Source organism: Artemia sp. Qi Xiang Cuo, chromosome 16, assembly GCF_049724085.1.
Source record: "Artemia sp. Qi Xiang Cuo chromosome 16, ASM4972408v1, whole genome shotgun sequence".
Taxonomy (NCBI): domain Eukaryota; kingdom Metazoa; phylum Arthropoda; class Branchiopoda; order Anostraca; family Artemiidae; genus Artemia; species Artemia sp. Qi Xiang Cuo.
Genome location: NC_142809.1, coordinates 18,571,877 through 18,589,674, shown reverse-complemented (window position 1 = coordinate 18,589,674; position 17,798 = coordinate 18,571,877). Strand labels below are relative to the sequence as shown.

Genomic DNA, 17,798 nt, shown 5'->3' with positions numbered 1-17,798 from the left:
TTCATCTGGGTTTTCTTTTTTTTGATTCGCCGCAAACTAGAAACAAAAACACCAAAACGCATATGCAGGTTTTTCATTCAAAACTTAAGTCTCAATTTGTCCTTATTTTTTTGTAGTCATTAGCGGTTGTGATAGGTTTTCACGTAATGAATTAGAAAATCATATTTCGTGTCATTGTTCTTGGTACTAAAACAATGCAGAACAATACGTTACTCAGAGCTGTTCCTAGAACAGGTGGTGCCCGGGGCAAAATTAATTACAGCGCGCCCCTCCCGGCTTAAATATAAGCAAAAAGGTGATATCAAAGTGAAAAATTTGATCGAAGTGGGCAACCTTCGTACCCAAGGTAAAGCATAATAACAAAAAAAAATATGTACAAACCTTGGCCACCCAAAGCAGCTAGTGAATTCGTCTGTGCGGATGAAGTGGACGGTGAAGACATCGAGCTAGAAGTTGCTGCACTGGACATTGGGAAGTGGTTCTGTTGATTCCCTCCATAAGAAAGAGACGTCTGTCCAAATATACCCAAGGGGCCAGGTAACGATCCCATCTGAGGATATCCACCAAGGAGGGAATGAGCTTTAAGAGAGAATTGTCAAGGCATTTTTTTTTATTTCATATCTCCTTTCCAATTATATATTTTTTCTAATTCTTTTACTACAATCCCAGTGACAATTTAAAAAAATATTTTGCGTGGTTTTCTGTACTTAGTGAGCCTATTGCCTTCTTTTCAAAGAATTCAGAGTGCTATTAAATCAAATTAAATAAATCGAAAGTAAAACCAAATAAATTCTAGTTGAATCAAACTAAAAAAAAATGCAAGTGTAATTTTAAAATGGGAAGGTCGGTGCACAGTAATTTAAAAATACGGGGAGGTTCAATTTCATGAGTCACGGCCCATGTCAGCGCCTGACAATCGAAAAAGTGCGAAATATAATTATACACAAAGTACAAAAAAATTATGGGGAAATCGTAAGCACTATGCTCAAGGACTGTCTTTAGAAAAATAAACTTTTTAGAAAAAGAAACTGTCTTTAGGAAAAGAAACATAGAAAAGAAAAGAAAAAGAAACTATGTTTCTGTTATTGATTCTTTTTTACAGTACTTATGAGGAGGCAAAATGGTTTGTCCTGCTTCTGATAGAAGTTACGTTTAATCTAACAATATATTAGTAATCTGACAAAATATAATTAATAATAATTAACAATTATTAATTACAAAATAATGTATTAAGAAATAAATCAATTAGTAATGTTTACTCTAGCAATGTAGACAATACATTTAATATTTTAGCCTGGGAAGATGAAAGGGGTATACTCCTCAGATCGGTTTTGAATCCCTTTAGGGAATATCCTCGGATATCCCTCCAACTAAGGTCCAGAATTTTATAGACTTGTGTTAGACTATAAAGCTTACCCCCAAGGTAAGGGATATTTTATGTCTACAGCCAAAATTCAACATAGCTGAGTTAAGAATGCAAATTAAAAAAATTGCAAATCTTTTTTTATATTGCAGGGGCTCAATCAGTAATTTAATACATGATCTCCGTGTATTTCGCCTGTTTTGACGAGCCCTCTCTCTTCTAAGACAAATTTCTGCGACCGTTCCTATTTATGTAATTTACAAGGCAATAGGGGAAATGATAATTTCTTCTTTTTTTTACATGGATTTTGTACAGGATAGGATTAAAAGAAATCATAACACAATTAAGAATGAAAAATAACTAAGAATAATAGAAGACTTAAATATGAACTAATAAGGAAAATCACTAATAAAGAATTAATGAAAATTCAGAAAAATAAGAATTTTCCTATCAGGAATACCACTCAGCTAGGGTTTCTAAAACTATTTATGTATAGCCTGCTAGTTCCTAAATAATATAATTTTTCTTAGAAAGTTTTGGTACCTTTTTGAAGTTCTTTACTATATGCTTAGTTTCCCCCCATCGAAGCTTTTTAGGACTCTAATGGTGCAAACTTTTATTCCGAATCTAAAGTTGCTATTGCAGTTTTTCCATCTCTTAAAGTTGAAAGGCTATATAGGTTTCAATATATCCGATACGCTACTAACCGGAGATTAGAATTCATTTCAACTGCACCGCTACCTATGAGTGTTTCAAATATACAGTACTTGGAACCAAAGCATATGGAAAGCTTATAAGAGTTTTGTAAAAAAAAGAGTCAAAAATACTGAAAATGTCTCTTGTTTTCTTTTGGCGAAACTTGAAATATTGTTTGTTCGCCCCGGCCGAATGTGAAATAAAATTTAAATAAAAGTAGACAAGTAGACAAAGTAAATATAAGAAGTTAACTATTATAAATTAATTAACTATGTATATAGTAACTAATTAATTATATAGTTACTATATATCAACTAATTAATTGCTATTAATCCTAATGACAATAATTAATACTACTATTACTACCAACAACTCGTCACAGCACCTTTATTCTTTCGATTTTTTTAATTGAAAATATAAAAATGATCAAAATTCAGAGGGAGAATGGGGGCAATTGCCTTCTTGCCCCCTCTTTATTGACGTCATTTATGAAGGGTGGGTGCACAGTCCCCCCATAGCAGTGATTACAAAATTTTGTACAAAACATAGTAAATCCAATAGTTCCTTCTTATTAGTTTCCCATAATCCTTGGGCACAAGGCTGTATAGGCTACAAGGGGGGGGGGGATTGAACACCCCCCTGAAATGTGTGTCCTACTTATAAAAACGTAAGAAAAGAAATGTAAACCAATTTTTGATGCATTTTTAAGTTTTTGTACCCCCCCCCCCTCCGAAAAAAAGTCCTGGATACAGCCGTGCTTGGGTGTAAGAAATAGAGCTTTCCATGTTTTGATCAGTGTTGCAAGGCAGAGCAAGCTTGCACCATTATGCACATTTCTGGGGATGGTTTTGCATTAAATCCTTCAAATTGGCGTTTAATTGAAAAATTGCACGTTTGGCTGATTATTTCTCGAAAAATGGTTCTTTTGGCATATTTTTGCAGTTTGTGCTGAGCTGCCTTATAACAGACATTTGGTAACACTGGTTTTAATACAGATCAGATTTATTTTAGAGATCAGGATGACTGATTCTTATAATACAAGTTGCGAAATTTTATCTATAATTTCAGTTGCAAAACTTGTGTAAACATAGATTATAAATCGGTTGTAAGATTTTGATTTTAAGCAAATATTTTAGGAACTAACTGACGACATTTTAAGAAGGAAAGATAGAAAGGCAATTACGAACATTAATAAAAACCTTTACGTTTGCTAGAAGAGTCCAGCGGCGGATCCAGGGGGCGAGGGGTGCCCCCATCCCAACGTAGTCTAAAGTACCGAACGCAAGTTTGCGTTAATTAAACTTGCTCCGAATGCAAGTTTATCGGATCAACCTATTTTGCGCCCCCCCCCCTAAAAAAGTCCTGGGTCCGCCACTAAAAGAGTCTTGTACAGAACTTTTGAATCGTAGATTATATGAGAAAAAGATAGTCATACGAGCATTAATATTTTAATCCTAAATTTCAAGGAACCAAAGTCGTAGCTAGAAAAATCGTTTCACAAATAGAAAATTTTCCAAATATTAGATTAGTGAAAAAAAAAACACTGAAATTCCAATTTAAAAATATTTCCAAGAACGTTACTATGAAAATTGCTTATATGGTCGGCATCCGGCCAAATAGAATACTACTAAGCGTTTTGATAAAAGGGGTATGAATTTGACATAAAATGGGGCATAAAACGAGAATCAAATATGCCTACCCGAGGGGTATAGGAGAAGTCCCCTCCAAGATTTGTCTTAAGGTCTGGCCCTCCCAAAAAAATTGTAAAGATAAACCTACACTACAATTAGCAGAATAGCAGATATTTGGGACACACAAAAATATACCTTATGGAATCAGGTCCCTCCTCTAGGTAAAACCATATAGTGTATCCAAAGAATTAGGGTATATACTCTGGATAATATAAGTACAGAAAAAGAATAGTAGATACAAGGTAGAGATAAGCCTATCTTGATAAATAAGGTGCAGATTTTGGTATACAAAAATGTTGTTGGCATCCCAGTGCTGCTCCAAACCCCCGCAGAAGTGTCTCTTCTTGTTTCTGTTCAGAAATCACAACTCTGGAAATCACTACAACACGCAGTATATTCCGGTTGAGTCAATATTTAAAGTAACGCAGAACTGGCTACAGAACAATTGTAGCCAAGACTGAAAAGCTGTAGAAATGGTCAATGGAAATACTGTAGAATCGGTCACTACCTATTGTAATGATAAGGCAAAAAGTGTGTGAGTAGAGCAACAATTCTAGTTTTCTCCATCGACAACTCTATTGGACTACGTCCCTTTTCCCCTTCCTCCACATTTTCCCTTCCTCCAAATAATATTCTAATCTAATTAAAAAGACAACCAAGAGCCAAATCATAGGCAGCGCGCTAGCGCTGCCTAAGTAAAGAACGATGTGGGCACAACGTGTTATTTTTTTCTTCTTCTTCTTCAGTCGGGCACTTCATATGGAGTTGTCGTAGAAAATTTGAAAAGGGCTCATTCGATTGGAAATTGGAGTGGCTAGTGCCCTTTTTAAGTGTCGAAAGTGATGGAAATGGACCTAGCCCCCCCCCCACACTCCCCAATACCCCAAAACCATCTAACGCAAAATTTGAGATTACCAATTTGTTTAGCTGAGTTAATTTCCAAATAGAAAATATTTTTTTGAGGAGGACACTCCTCCACAACCGTCAGGGCAAAGGTTTTAAGTTATGACCTGGGGGCATATAAGGTTTTTATAGAAGGCGTAGTCGAAGAAACTTCAAAACAGGATCATTTGATTGGGAATTCGAAGGGTTAGTACCCTTTTCAATAGTCAAAAGCGATTGGAGGGCAATTAGCCCCCCCCCCACGCGTATCATTCCCCCAAACACATCCAATCAAAATTTTGAGAGAGCCATTTTGTTCAGCGTAGTTGATTTCCAAATAGAAAATATATTTTTGAGGAGGAAGCTCCCCCATAGCCCTCAGGGCAAGGTTTTTAAGTTATGCCCCGGGGGCATATAATGTTTTTAAAGAAGGCGTTGTCGTAGAAACTTCAAAAAAAGCTCATTCGATTGGAAATTCAAAGGGTCAGTGTCCTTTTCAATAGTCGAACGTGATTGGAGGGCAACTAGCCCCCCCCCCATGCCCATCATTCCCCAAAACACATCCAATAAAAGTTTTGAGATAGCCATTTTGTTCAGTGTAGTTGATTTCCAGATAGAAAATATATTTTTGAGGAGGACACTCCCCCATACCCCTCAGCGCAAGGATTATAAGTTATGCCCTGGGGGCATACAAGGTTTTTATAGAAGGCGTTGTTTATAATTTCCTGAACTTTGAACTGCGTGGAACAAAATGGCTATCTCAAAATCTTTATTGCATGTGTTTGGGGAAATGGTGGGCGTGGAAGGGGTGTTAGTTACTTTCCAATTACTTTCGATTATTAAAAAGGGCACTAGCCATTTCAATTTTCATTCGAATGAGCCCTTTTTGAAGTTTCTAAGACAACGCGTTAAATAAAAACCTTATATGCCCCCTGGGCATAGTTTACAACCCTTGCCCTGAGGGCTGTGGGGGGTTGTCATCCCCAAAGACCTAATTTCCAGAACTTAAAACTACGTTGAATAAAATGGATATCTCAAAGTTTTGATTAGATGTGTTTGGGGAAAAGGTGGGCTTGAGAGACGGGATAGGTGCCCTCTAATCACTTTCGACTATTGAAAAGGGCACTAGCCCTTTGAATTTCCAATCGAATGAACCTTTTTTAAAGTTTCTACGACAACGCCTTCTATAAAAAAACTTCATATGCTTCCAGGTCATAACTTTCAACCCTTGCCCTCAGGGATGTGGGGGACTGTCTTCAAGAGCATATTTTCTATCTGGAAATCAACTACCCCTAACAAAAGGACTGTCTCAAAATTTTGATTGGATGTGTTTGGGGAAATGATGGGCGTGGAAGGGTTGTTAGTCACCTTCCAATCACTTTCGACTATTAAAAACGGCACAAGCCACTTAAATTTCCAATTGAATGGACGCTTTTTGAAGTTTCTACGACAACTTCTTTGATACGAAGTGCCCTGCTCTAAAGAAAAAAATTAATAAATAATACATTGTGCCAACATCGTTCTTATATGCCCCCCAAGGCATAACTTAAAACTCTTGCTCTGAGGGTTGTGGGGGAGTGTCATCCTCTTTACTTAGTCCCCGTTTTTTGTCTCGTTCTCGGGTGTCCCCGTTCTTTACTATGGCAGTGCGATCGTGCTGCCTATGATTTATACAACAACTTTCTATATAAATATTATATGCCCCCAGGGTATAACTTACAACCCGTGCACTGAGGGCTCTGAGGGGGGTAATCATCCTAAAAGACCTAATATTCCGGAACGTTCCAAAATGGGTATCTCAAAATTTTGATTGGGTGTGTTTTGGAAAATGGTGGGCGTGAGAGGGGCGTTAGTAGCTATCCAATCACTTTCAACTATTAAAAAAGGCACTAGCCCTTTCAATTTCCAATTGAATGAGCCCATTTGAAGTTTCTACGACAACGCTTTCAATAAAAGCTTTATATGCCCCAAGGCATAACTTACAACCCGTGCCCTGAGCGCTGTGGGGGGAGGGGTTGTCATCCTTAAAGACCTAATTTCCAAATCTTTCAACTACGTTGAATAAAATGACTATCTAAAAGAGTTGAACGGATGTGTTTGGGGATAAAGTGGGAGTGAGAGGGGGGTTAGTTGCGCTCAAATCACTTTCGACTATTAAAAAGGGTACTATCCCTTTGAATTTCAAATCGAATGAGCTCTTTTTCAAGCTTCTACGACAAAGATTTCAATAACGCCTTCTATGAAGATTTCAATGAATGTGCATTGTCAGTTTAATATACATATACTGATATTTAGTAATCAAAATGTTAATATTATTTGAATTATTAAAGATTTGAAAGTAAAACCATTTATATTTCTTCATTAAAGTGCTAATTTTGCTCTGGCATTGGGAAGGCATAAGGGTTTTGCACCCAACTTATGTTAATTACTGCTTGTTTTGAGCTTGACTCTGTTGATTATTGTAATTACTGTTCGTTTTCGGTTTTATTTATTTATTGATGCTGATTTGGGATAGTTCCACGCTTGGCAGATAATTTGATTTTATTTTTGCTCATTTTTTGTTTAATGGAGTTCTTTACTTTTCTTTGAAAAACTTATTTTGTGGAAAAAGTTTTTTAATTAATAGATATAAATGACTATAGAGATGGACTTGCAACCAGGATTGCCAACTTTTTGGTCCATGAATGTGCTCCCTGAGCATCCAAAAATGTGTCTTTTTAGCTAAAATGTGTCCAACTCGAAATCTCAAAAACTAAATACTATTTTTTACCATGTCATATGAAAAAACACCGCTTTGAAATCCTCTTTCAAAACGGCCAGTTAATATCAATTATAATGAAAACAATAACAAGTCCATGTAAGACAATCATACAAAATGACTTAGTGTGGAAGAACATCTAAATCCTTTACTTTGGAGAAAATCCTTTATATACGACATCTCTGGCAAAACCTGGATGCTCAAAAAAAAATTACCGAGAAAAAGCCCTACTTTGGTGAAAAGTGAGATTTTTTACCAAAAATATATATCCAGTTGGGAAATGTTTCGTTTTATGTCATAAAATAACAAACTGTTTCCCTTTTTTGCCTTTTTATGCCCCAAATTTCTAAAATGTTTCACTTTTTACCCTTTTATGTCATTGTTTTTCGACACTTGAGAATGTGTCTTTTTGACATAAAATATGTCCAGTCGGCAACCCTACTTGCAATACGTGACTGTTATACTATATGGTGACATGAATCGTCACATAAAAACAAAAACAACTTACCAAACAATGCTGTGGTGGGGTCGAACATGCGAGTATTTAATGCAGCCGCTTGTGATGCTGAAAGGCCACTGGGTGGCCATCCTCCAGAGTTAACAGTGCTTGAATTAACAGTCTTGCTTTTTGAAGAGCTATGTCCAGTCTTTTCGGAAGAATCCATCTTAAGACAAAAATGAATAAAACATTATCAATCAATCAATCAATCAATCAATTGAAGACAAAAATGAATTAAACATTGATAAGCAAATAACCAATAATTCTATAAAAAAAAATTATAATTTTAATATACATTGGGGCAGTGTAAATAATTATTAATTTTTGTTCATTTTAAATGGATTGCTGGGACTTCCACTAAGATTTTCTAACACGGAGATCTCATCCATATATGGAATCCTTGATCCATCAACCAAGATGATTGATCTAGAACGGAGAGCCTCAAGAGCAAGACGGTCCCTCAGTAAACTCTACGACTCACCGCTGACTAAACTGTTTCTGTATGTGAATGAAATACCTGCATTTAATTTTTAGTGTCAAATATGTTTTTCTTCTTTCTTTTGTTTCATTAACTCCGCTTTTTTTCCATTTATCCATTGTGAGCGGGCACAAATAAATATATATATATATATATATATATATATATATATATATATATATATATATATATATATATATATATATATATATATATATATATATATATATATATATATATATATACATATATATATATATATATAAGGGTTTTCATAATTACTTACTTAGATTTTGCGAGCGCGTGTGTGTTTGTTTGTGTTAATTACTGAAAAGGGCTTAGTGGAGATCCTTGCCGAAATATCTGCTTCGTCTTTTCGCTTTCGCTTTTTTTTCAACTGGGTGAGAATAATCCCCGTTTCTTGTTTTGTTGATTATTTTATTTTCTTTTTATTTCATTTTCTTTTATCAAGCGTCATGTATAGCCAGTGTGAGCTTAGAACGTAGTTATGTTTATTCATTTGCCTAAGACTAGGCTTAGAAGAATTGTAACGAAAAGTAGTTTATAGACCAGTTATTTTGTTATTAGCTTTTCCATTCATAAGTTTTTTCCTAATGGATCCTAATGCATGAGGAAAAAATTAGCTTGGGGCGCGGGTTTCCCTCAAAATTGCAGCAAAAACACTTTTTATCGAGTAGGCTTGAAACTTTCAAAGATCGTATCCTGGGCTAATGGGACCACACATTGTAGTTTCAAAAGAAGGGTGTTAAGGGGCATGGGAATTCCCCAAGAACTGTGCTGTTCCTGATCGGTTTTGAACTTTGCATTCGTAAATCTGATAAAACGGGAGGTAATATATAAATAATTTTAGTTTGGGGGCATGCTTACGCTAGAAATAAAGCCCCAAAAGGGGCAAAAACTTCTGATCAGCTCTAAACTGAGTCAGAGAGACCTTTAATGTACATAAGAAATATTTAGATTGGGGGCACTAAGTCCACTAAAAAAGGGTCAATTTTTTCTGATTATGTTGAAATATATTTGAAATTCTTTAGGCCAAGGGGACCTCAATTCACAAAAAACAGAATGGTTTACCCGAAAATTTGGCCAAAAAAGGGCCAACAAACATTTTTTTTCTGAACAGATTGAAACCTAAAACCACGAGTCCCTAAGCTCAGTGGACCCTAATATGCAAGAAAATTTTTAATTTGGGGAAAAAGTCCCCCTCAAAAAGCCCAAAAGAGCTTTATTTCTAAAAATAAAGACCAATCGATCTTTTTTTTGCTTAGCTTAAAATTTTTAAGGATAAGATACCTCTCCTTGGTCTGGGCTATGGGGATCATAAATATTTTTTTTGGAAGGGAGGGGATTCGGAGACCCAGAAATGGACCGAGAAACTTGTTACCCTTTGCTTGTTTGAAACTCACAATCGTAAGTCCCTGGAACAAAGGGAACATGTTGCAAAAAGAAATTTGCTAGGCCAAATGGGTACCATAAAAGAGGCAAAAATGTTATTTTTTCCCAAAAGTAGATTTGGAAAACCACAGATAGGTCTTTTTCGAGCGGTTTTAAAGTTACATTTAGACAGGGCTCTGAGAACCTTATTGAAGACAAAAAAAAAATGAAAAAAACAACAAGGTATCTTGATAAGGCTTAATATTTTTCCGACATAGTTCTGTTCAAAGACATAGCGCATCGCATGTCTGTTCAAATGTGACTTGCTCCAGGAGTATGCCTTAGGTCACCTTTGCTTAAATGAAAGCTTTAAATTCTCTATCTTTGTAAAAATTAAATAAAAAAAACAAGTTTTTTAAACTGAAAGTAAGGAGCGACATTAAAACTTAAAACGAACAGAAATTATTCCGTACATGAAAGGGGCTGTCCCCTCCTCAACGCCTCGCTCTTTATTCCGTATATGAAGGGGCTGTCCCCTCCTCAACGCCTCGCTCTTTACGCTAAAGTTTGACTGTCTCACAATTTTTTTTTTTAAACAATAAAAAACTTTAGCGTAAAGAGCGAGGCGTTGAGGAGGGGACAGCCCCTTTCATATACGGAATAAAGAGCGAGGCGTTGAGGAGGGGACAGCCCCTTTCATGTACGGAATAATTTCTGTTCGTTTTAAGTTTTAATGTCGCTCCTTACTTTCAGTTTAAAAAACTTGTTTTTTTATTTAATTTCTGATCGTTTTTTAGTTAATGCAGCTTTTATTTGCATAAAAATTTTACTTTTCTTTTGCTAAATGAATGTCTTTACAAATTAACTTACGTAACTAACTTCTATATTCGTATATTTTTCTTCTGGCAAAAATTCAAAGTTGCAGATTTTTGCAGATATGAGCTTGAAACCTATGTAATAGGGTTTTCTGATACGCTGAATCTGACGTTGTGATTTTCATTAAAATTCTTCCACTTGTAGGGGATGTTTCCCCCTCTTTAAAAAATCGAGTAAATTTCCTCAGGCTTGTTGCCTTTGATGAGTAATACTAAACTTAATAAAATTTATATATTTAGAATCAGCATTATAAACACATTCTTTTGATACATTTATTGACATCAAAATTCCGTTTTTAAAAGTTTCGATTACTATTGAGCAGTATCGTTTGTTTTTTTTTATTGTTTTTTTTATTAAATATATGTTATTAAGTATATGAGGGGGTTCCGCCCTTAGTCAATACCACGCTCTTTACGTTAAAAGTTTAAAAAAAATTTGATTCAGAAACCCCTGAATCACAAAGGCCGTTTAATTATAATAGATAACTCTTTTGAAAGCACTAAATAAAAACTGTAGCTTAAAGAGCGAGGTATTGACTTGGGGGAGAACCCCTTCACATACGTTATAATTTCTGTTCGTTTTAAGTTTTAATATTCCTTCTTACATTTCAGTTGAAAAAACTTGGTTTTTTTAAATTTAATTTCTGATCGTTTTTTAAATAATGCTTGGAAATCCAGCGCCCCCTTCATAGAAATGTCCCTTACCCCACAAAAACATCCTCCACGGACATGTTCTCCAGAGTAACTCCCTCCGCGCGCCCCCCCGCCAGACCAAATCCGTCCGGCCAATGGGTGTCTACTTCCCCATCCCACCTAAATAATGCTGGCACGTCCGGCGCCCCCTTCATGGCGATTTCCCTTCCCTCATGAAAACTTCCTTCATGAACAGATCCTCCAACATAACCCCCGACCCACCCTTCCCTCCAACTAGCAGAAAAAAAACCTCCTGAAAACTTCTGTATACTTCCGAATAACCAATACTATATGTTAACATTGGGTAAAGTTCATATCTTTTAGCCCTCCCTCTGGGTACTTCGGGGGATTAAGTCATCCCAAAAGACATATTTATCATATTTTCGACCATGCTGAACAAAATGGCTATCTCAAAATTTTGATCGGGTGACTTTGGTAAAAAAATAAGCGTGGGAGGGGGCCTAATTGCCCTCAATTTTTTTTTTTAAATTAAAATTGGCAATTTAAATTTTATTTTCCTTAAAAATTAGCCATCTAAATTTTTTATATTACACAGGGTTTTTAACGAAAACCCATGGGTAAAAAAAAAAAAAAAAAAAAAAAAAAAAAAAAAAAAAATAAAAAACCAACCGTTTTATTTCTTGTGGCAAAAAATGCAAAAAAACAAATTTTTTTTTATTTGAGATTTAAAACACTAAAGTAGGGTTCTATTATACGCTGAATATGATGGTGTGATTTTCATTAAGGTTCTATAACTTTTAGGGGGTCTTTCCCCCTTTTTTTGAAAATCAGCCAAATTTTGTCAGGCGCGTAACTTTTGATGGGTAGCTCTAAACTTGATGAAAGTTATATATTTGAAATCAGCATTGAAATCTGATTCTTTTGATATATCTATTGGCATCAAAAACCCGTTTTCTAGAGTTTCGGTTACCATTGAGCCGGGTCGCTCCTTACTTACAGTTCGTTACCACGAACTGTTTGATAACTCAAGTTCAATCTGTGGCAAAAGTTATTCACTAAGCACTTGCGAAAAGATTTCATTTAAAGAAAGCAAACACAATTTGTAAAGACAAACGCGGTTTTAGGCAAGAGCCGTCGGTGTTAAATATCAATGGTATCACATGGCCAAGGGCCTAATATTAAGGAATTCGCCCATTATTCACAGATAAATTTTGGTTCTTTCGCATTATATTGGCCTCTCTAAAGAAGTCCAACAAGAGATGCTACAGTCAAACGGCAGAGACGCTTTGAAAAATCCATTTCTACAAGATGATTCAAGACACCGCTGAGAGAAACAATTTGTCTATCGTGGCTTTAAAATATTGAAAGTTCTGTTTTTAGGAGATTAGATGGGAAAATGCTGTCTAGGTTAGGTTAAGTTACGTATTTAATATATACAATGCTTTGCCTATCATAACAGTTCGTGGCAACGAGCTGTAAGTAAGGAACGATGCGGCTCACTTGTAACTGAAACTCTAAAAAACGGAATTTTGATACCAACAGATATATCAAAAGATTTGGCTTAATATGCTGATTCCAAATATATAAGTTTCATTAAGCTTAGTATACCCACCAAAGGCTACGCGCCTGAGAAACATTGCCTAATTCTCAGAATAGGGGGAAATACCCTCCGAAAGTCACAGAATCTCGATGAAAGTCACACCATCATGATTCAGCGTATCACAAAACCATGTTGTAGAGGTTTCAAGCTCCTATCTTCAAAAATGTGGAATTTTATATATTCTTGCTAAAGGAAAGATCATGGATGCATGTTTATTTGTTTTGTTTTTTCCAGGGGTGACTGTATCAACCCAGTGGTCTTAGAATATCGGGAGAGGGCTCGTTCGAACAGAAATTTAAAGTTCTAGTGCCCTTTTCAAATGACCAAAAAAGAATTGGAGGGCATTTAGGCCCCTTCCCACGTCCCTTTTTCCCAAAATCGTCCGATCAAAATTTCTGAGATAATCATTTTGTTCGGCATAGTTGAAAGGCCCAATAACTATGGTATGCCTTTGGAGATAACATGACCCCCCATAGCCCCTTGGGAATGGTCTTTAAGTTATAAAATTTTTGTTTATGTATATTAGTTTTTATTGGGATGTATGCATACATTTTTCGGGTTGTTGGGGGGGGGGGGTTTCTTGGCGGATTTTTGACGGAGAGAATTTTCCATGGGGAGGGAAGTTTGAAGAGGGTGAACTTTCCAGGGGAAATTTTACATTGGGGGAATTTGCCAGTATTCCTAAACCAAATTCTTTTTATATGTCTTGCTTTCTCTTCGTCGACTCAATTTTACGCATGGAGATGTTGGGGGTAATTATCCGGGGTAAATTTTCACCTCAACTGAATTGTTTAGAGGATATTTCCGTGTGGACGAGGGATTTTTCCATGGAGGTGGAAACAGATTTCCTGGCATTATTTAAAAAACGATCAGGAATTAAATTTAAAAAAAACAAGTTTTTTTTTTTAACTGAAGGCAAGGAGCAACATTAAAACTTAAAACGAACAGAAATCATTACGTATATGAGGGAGGTTGCCCCTCCTCAACACCTCGCTCTTTACGCTGAAATTTTGATTTGTTCCAATTCTTCAAGGGCGACTCCTGAAACACGAGGGTTGTTTAATTAGAACAATAAGAAGCTTTTTAAAAAGTACTAAACAAATTTCCAGTGAAGGGCGAGGTGTTGAGGAGGGGGTAACCCCCTCATATACGTAATAAATTCTTTTCGTTTTAAGTTTTCATGTTGCTCCTTACTTTCAGTTGAAAAAACTTGATTTTTTTATTTAATTCACAACCAAGAAGAAAGGTAAATCGAAAGGCACCAGATTATCAAAATTCCGGGTCTGCAACATCTCCGGAATGGCTTCGGGGGTCAAGTTAAAACTTTCAGGGTGTGCTAAGGTGGGGGGGGGAGGCAAGTGGACCTTTAATATTAATTTGGACGAGCGGACAGAGATATATGGCCAAAATCTACCTATCGTTTCTACACTAAAATCTTCAAGATATTAAATAAATAAAAAATCAACTAAAAGTAAGAAGCAACACTAAAACTCAAAACGAAAAGAAATTGTTCCTTACATGAAGGGATTGTCCCCCTCCTCAATACCTTGCTCTTCGCGCTAAGATTTTTAGCATTTTTGACAAATATTGTAATTAAACGGGCTTTATGGTTCAGGAGTCATTCTTAGAGAATTGGGACAAAATTCGAACTTTAGCGTAAAGAGCGAGGTATTGACGAGGTATTGACAAAAACCCTCATATACCTAATAATTTCTGCTCGTTTTAAGTTTTAATGTTGCTCCTTACTTTCAGTTGAATTTTTTTTTTCTGATCCGGTTTCAAATAATGCCGGTAAATCTGGCTAACCCTCCACAAAAAACTCCCTCCCTTCACGGAAACTCCTCTGTGGAAAGTTCTTCTCACGTAAGATACATAACCCCCCTTAAAATTCCCTCCGAATCCCATCCTCACTGAAAATCACCCCTCCGTAAAATTTCTTGTGGATGATTCGGCGTGAAAAGTATCCTTAGCATATTTCATCGGAAAAACTTTAATTTCTAATCGTTTTTCCCATCATTCCGGAAATCCCCCTTCCGTAGAATTTTAGTCACTTAAAAAGGGTACTAGAAAAAGGGTACTAGAGCTTTTAATTTCCGCTCGAATGCATCTTCTCCCGATCTTCTAGGACCATTAGTTCGATACGATCACCCCCGGAAAATCAAAACAAAAAACAAACACGGATCCGTCTTCTTCCTTCTGGCAAAAAATGCAAAATTCCACAGCTTGAAACTTCTACAGTAGGGTCCTCTGTTACACTGAATCTGGTGGTGTGATTTTCGGTAAGATTACTTGACTTTTAGGGGGTGTTTCACCCTTTTCCGGAAATCAGGCAAATTTTTTCAGGCTCGTAGCTTTTGATAGGTAACACTAAACTTGATAAATGTTATATGTTTTGAATCAGCATAATATACCAATTCTTTTGATGTAGGCTATCTATTAATATCAAAATTCCGTTTTTTAGAGTTTCGGTTACTATTGAGCCGAGTCGCTCCTTGCTTACAGTTCGTTAACACAAACAGTTTGACATAGAACGTGTTGACAGTAAGTAACGCGGTAAATCAAAAGACAGCAAATTTTCCCAGGTTACCAAAACAGCATATCTGCAATATCTCGGAAACAGCTTGAGGAACAAGTTGAAACTTTCAGGGACTGCTTTGATTAGGGGGGTACGGGGGGGGGGGGTGAAGAAGACTTATCTAGGAGAAAAATCCTGTGGGTATATCTTCAATCCACAATGTATATCTTCATTGTCCCCAGCTTCATTACTAACAGTACTACTTAGGTAGGTGGGACTACCCACTCAATCTATTCCCTCGGTACCTAAAATCATCTCGTCTTCATTATTAATTACACCTTGAGCGAGTTAATCTTCTTAGAATTAATCTTCAAACCTTCTCTCGTACCCTAAACTCTCAAATCCTCCAAAAATCCCTTTATTTCACCGAAACTTTTACCATTCCAGATGGCGTGCAATTAGTTGGAAAATTACTGAGGCCATAAGCAATTTGATTCGTTGAAATGAGCGGAGTGAAACTGGGTAGAAATCTAATGGTGACTAAGTAAACTTCACGAGGAATAAGAACTCTCTAGGGATGAGAATCTAGAGGCAGTCCCAAAATATTGACCACCAATCATGATAATAGGTGAAACATTAGTGGGAGAGGTAGCAGCCTTTAGTATTTTATCGATTCTTTTACCTAGGACCGTAACAGTATGTTACTTTGGGTCTAAGTCTATGAGAATTTATCTTCCCGTTTAATACCATGTTTTCTCAATCCTTTGCTTTGTACCGTCGAATAACATCAATCAAATAGCCTTACATAAACAGGAATCCTCCTGTCCTTAAACGCGCCATGTGTCTGAGTTTAGTACACGTAAAAATCCAAGGCACAGGCCCTAGGGAAGTGGAGGCATTAGAGTCAGGAGGAATTTCAGTCCTTTAATGATGATGATCCAAAATTGTATAATCGATCTATGAATACTGTTTGCACCTGAATTAGAGAGGTCCTAAAATCACGGACAGACAGATAGAATTATCCCTTCTTTCATATAGATCCAGAAACCTACCCCTCCACCCTCTAACCAAATGTGTATGATATAGCCCTTACTGATTATTATTTTGCACATAATAGGAGAAAATAGCATTTTTATTACGCTATTAGCGCATTGAGGAACAAATAGAACACCACACGCTTAACGGGATATTTATTATCTCTCTCTGTCTTTCTAGTTAGGTTTACTGTATATGAAGGCATTCAGCGTAGCTTTAACGTCAACAATAAGAAAATAAAGAAAGTAAATGTCTCTGAAGATCATCAGGAATAGCAAGGACATAATATTTTCTACGTCGTACTTAGAGAGACACGAAGGGGTGGTTGCCAGTCTCGGAAAGAGGAGTTTTAAATCAATACCATAGAACTTATTCATCAACAAAAGATCTCAGGTCCACAGCAAAGAGGCTTTTACTTAGAAATAACAAAAGTCTCTCTCTCTGAGTTTTTCGATATCTCCTCGTGTTACAGATAATGCTAGAGAAAATCTAAATCAATAATCGATTTTTGAATTGTGTCCTATAGCCGTAAGGGATGTTATACCCCTCGGTTAGGTAGACTGGTAATTATCATTGATCATAAATTGTTCAGATGTGCTGAGTCGTAAGAATTTGGCGAATAAACAAACAACAGAGATATTGCTATTTTTATATATATTATATATAATCTTTTAGTGAATTATTCAACCATGCAGCTTACATTCACAGATTTAACAACTTTGCTTCTCGTATAATTTATCAATTGTCATATTTATAAAGCATACAGTTTAAATTAAAAAGCGATTGGAATATCATATTTGTATTTTGTAGCGACAACCAGTTTGCATTACATTGAATTTATAAATAAATAAAATACTTAAAAAAAATTCAATTAACATCTCCAGATTGCGTGGTACGATAGATGGGTTCAGGAAACGGATATACAAAATTATAATTTATTGACGTAGGCAGTACAAGTGCGTTAAATGTACTCTTTTATATACTGTATATGGAATGTCAAACTGGAGATGCTATAGATACCCACCAGACTGGTTATTTCAAGACACCGCTATTAAGAATTGGAATGCAGAGTAGTTTTCATTGCGTTTACCATATTTAAACTATTGTTTTTGGGGTTTAGGGGGGAGGTACCTAGGTTAGGTTACGTATTTAATATATGGCATGTACGATTAGCAAAGCCGCATTACAAAACAATATTTCTCAGAATATAGCCTATGCCCCCGCCCCCATGAAAAAATGAAACATCGCAACATTTAACCTATTTAGCCCTGAGTCACATGCTCCTTTTATACGCTCTGTTTTCGCATTTGGTCGTGGAAACGAATTTAGCCTAGTGAGTGCGTATGTTACCGTGAATGTC

General features: G+C 36.1%; 1 protein-coding gene across 2 annotated transcripts in view; it reads right to left on the bottom strand.

Annotated features, from left to right (window-relative positions):
• Positions 1 to 17,798, bottom strand: part of LOC148942652 (bromodomain adjacent to zinc finger domain protein 2B-like) — a 180,474-nt gene that overhangs the window by 143,130 nt on the left and 19,546 nt on the right. Inside the window, exons 1-3 of one of the 2 annotated variants that reach the window (XM_089102193.1) lie at positions 15,792 to 15,911; positions 7,899 to 8,055; positions 382 to 579 (exon numbers count right to left, since the gene is read on the bottom strand). In XM_089102193.1, coding sequence (XP_088958319.1) covers positions 382 to 579; positions 7,899 to 8,055 — 355 coding nt within the window. In that variant the 5' untranslated portion in view covers positions 15,792 to 15,911. Of the gene's footprint in view, positions 1 to 381; positions 580 to 7,898; positions 8,056 to 15,791; positions 15,912 to 17,798 lie in introns of those variants that run through there. The other variant, XM_089102192.1, reaches the window with a different exon arrangement.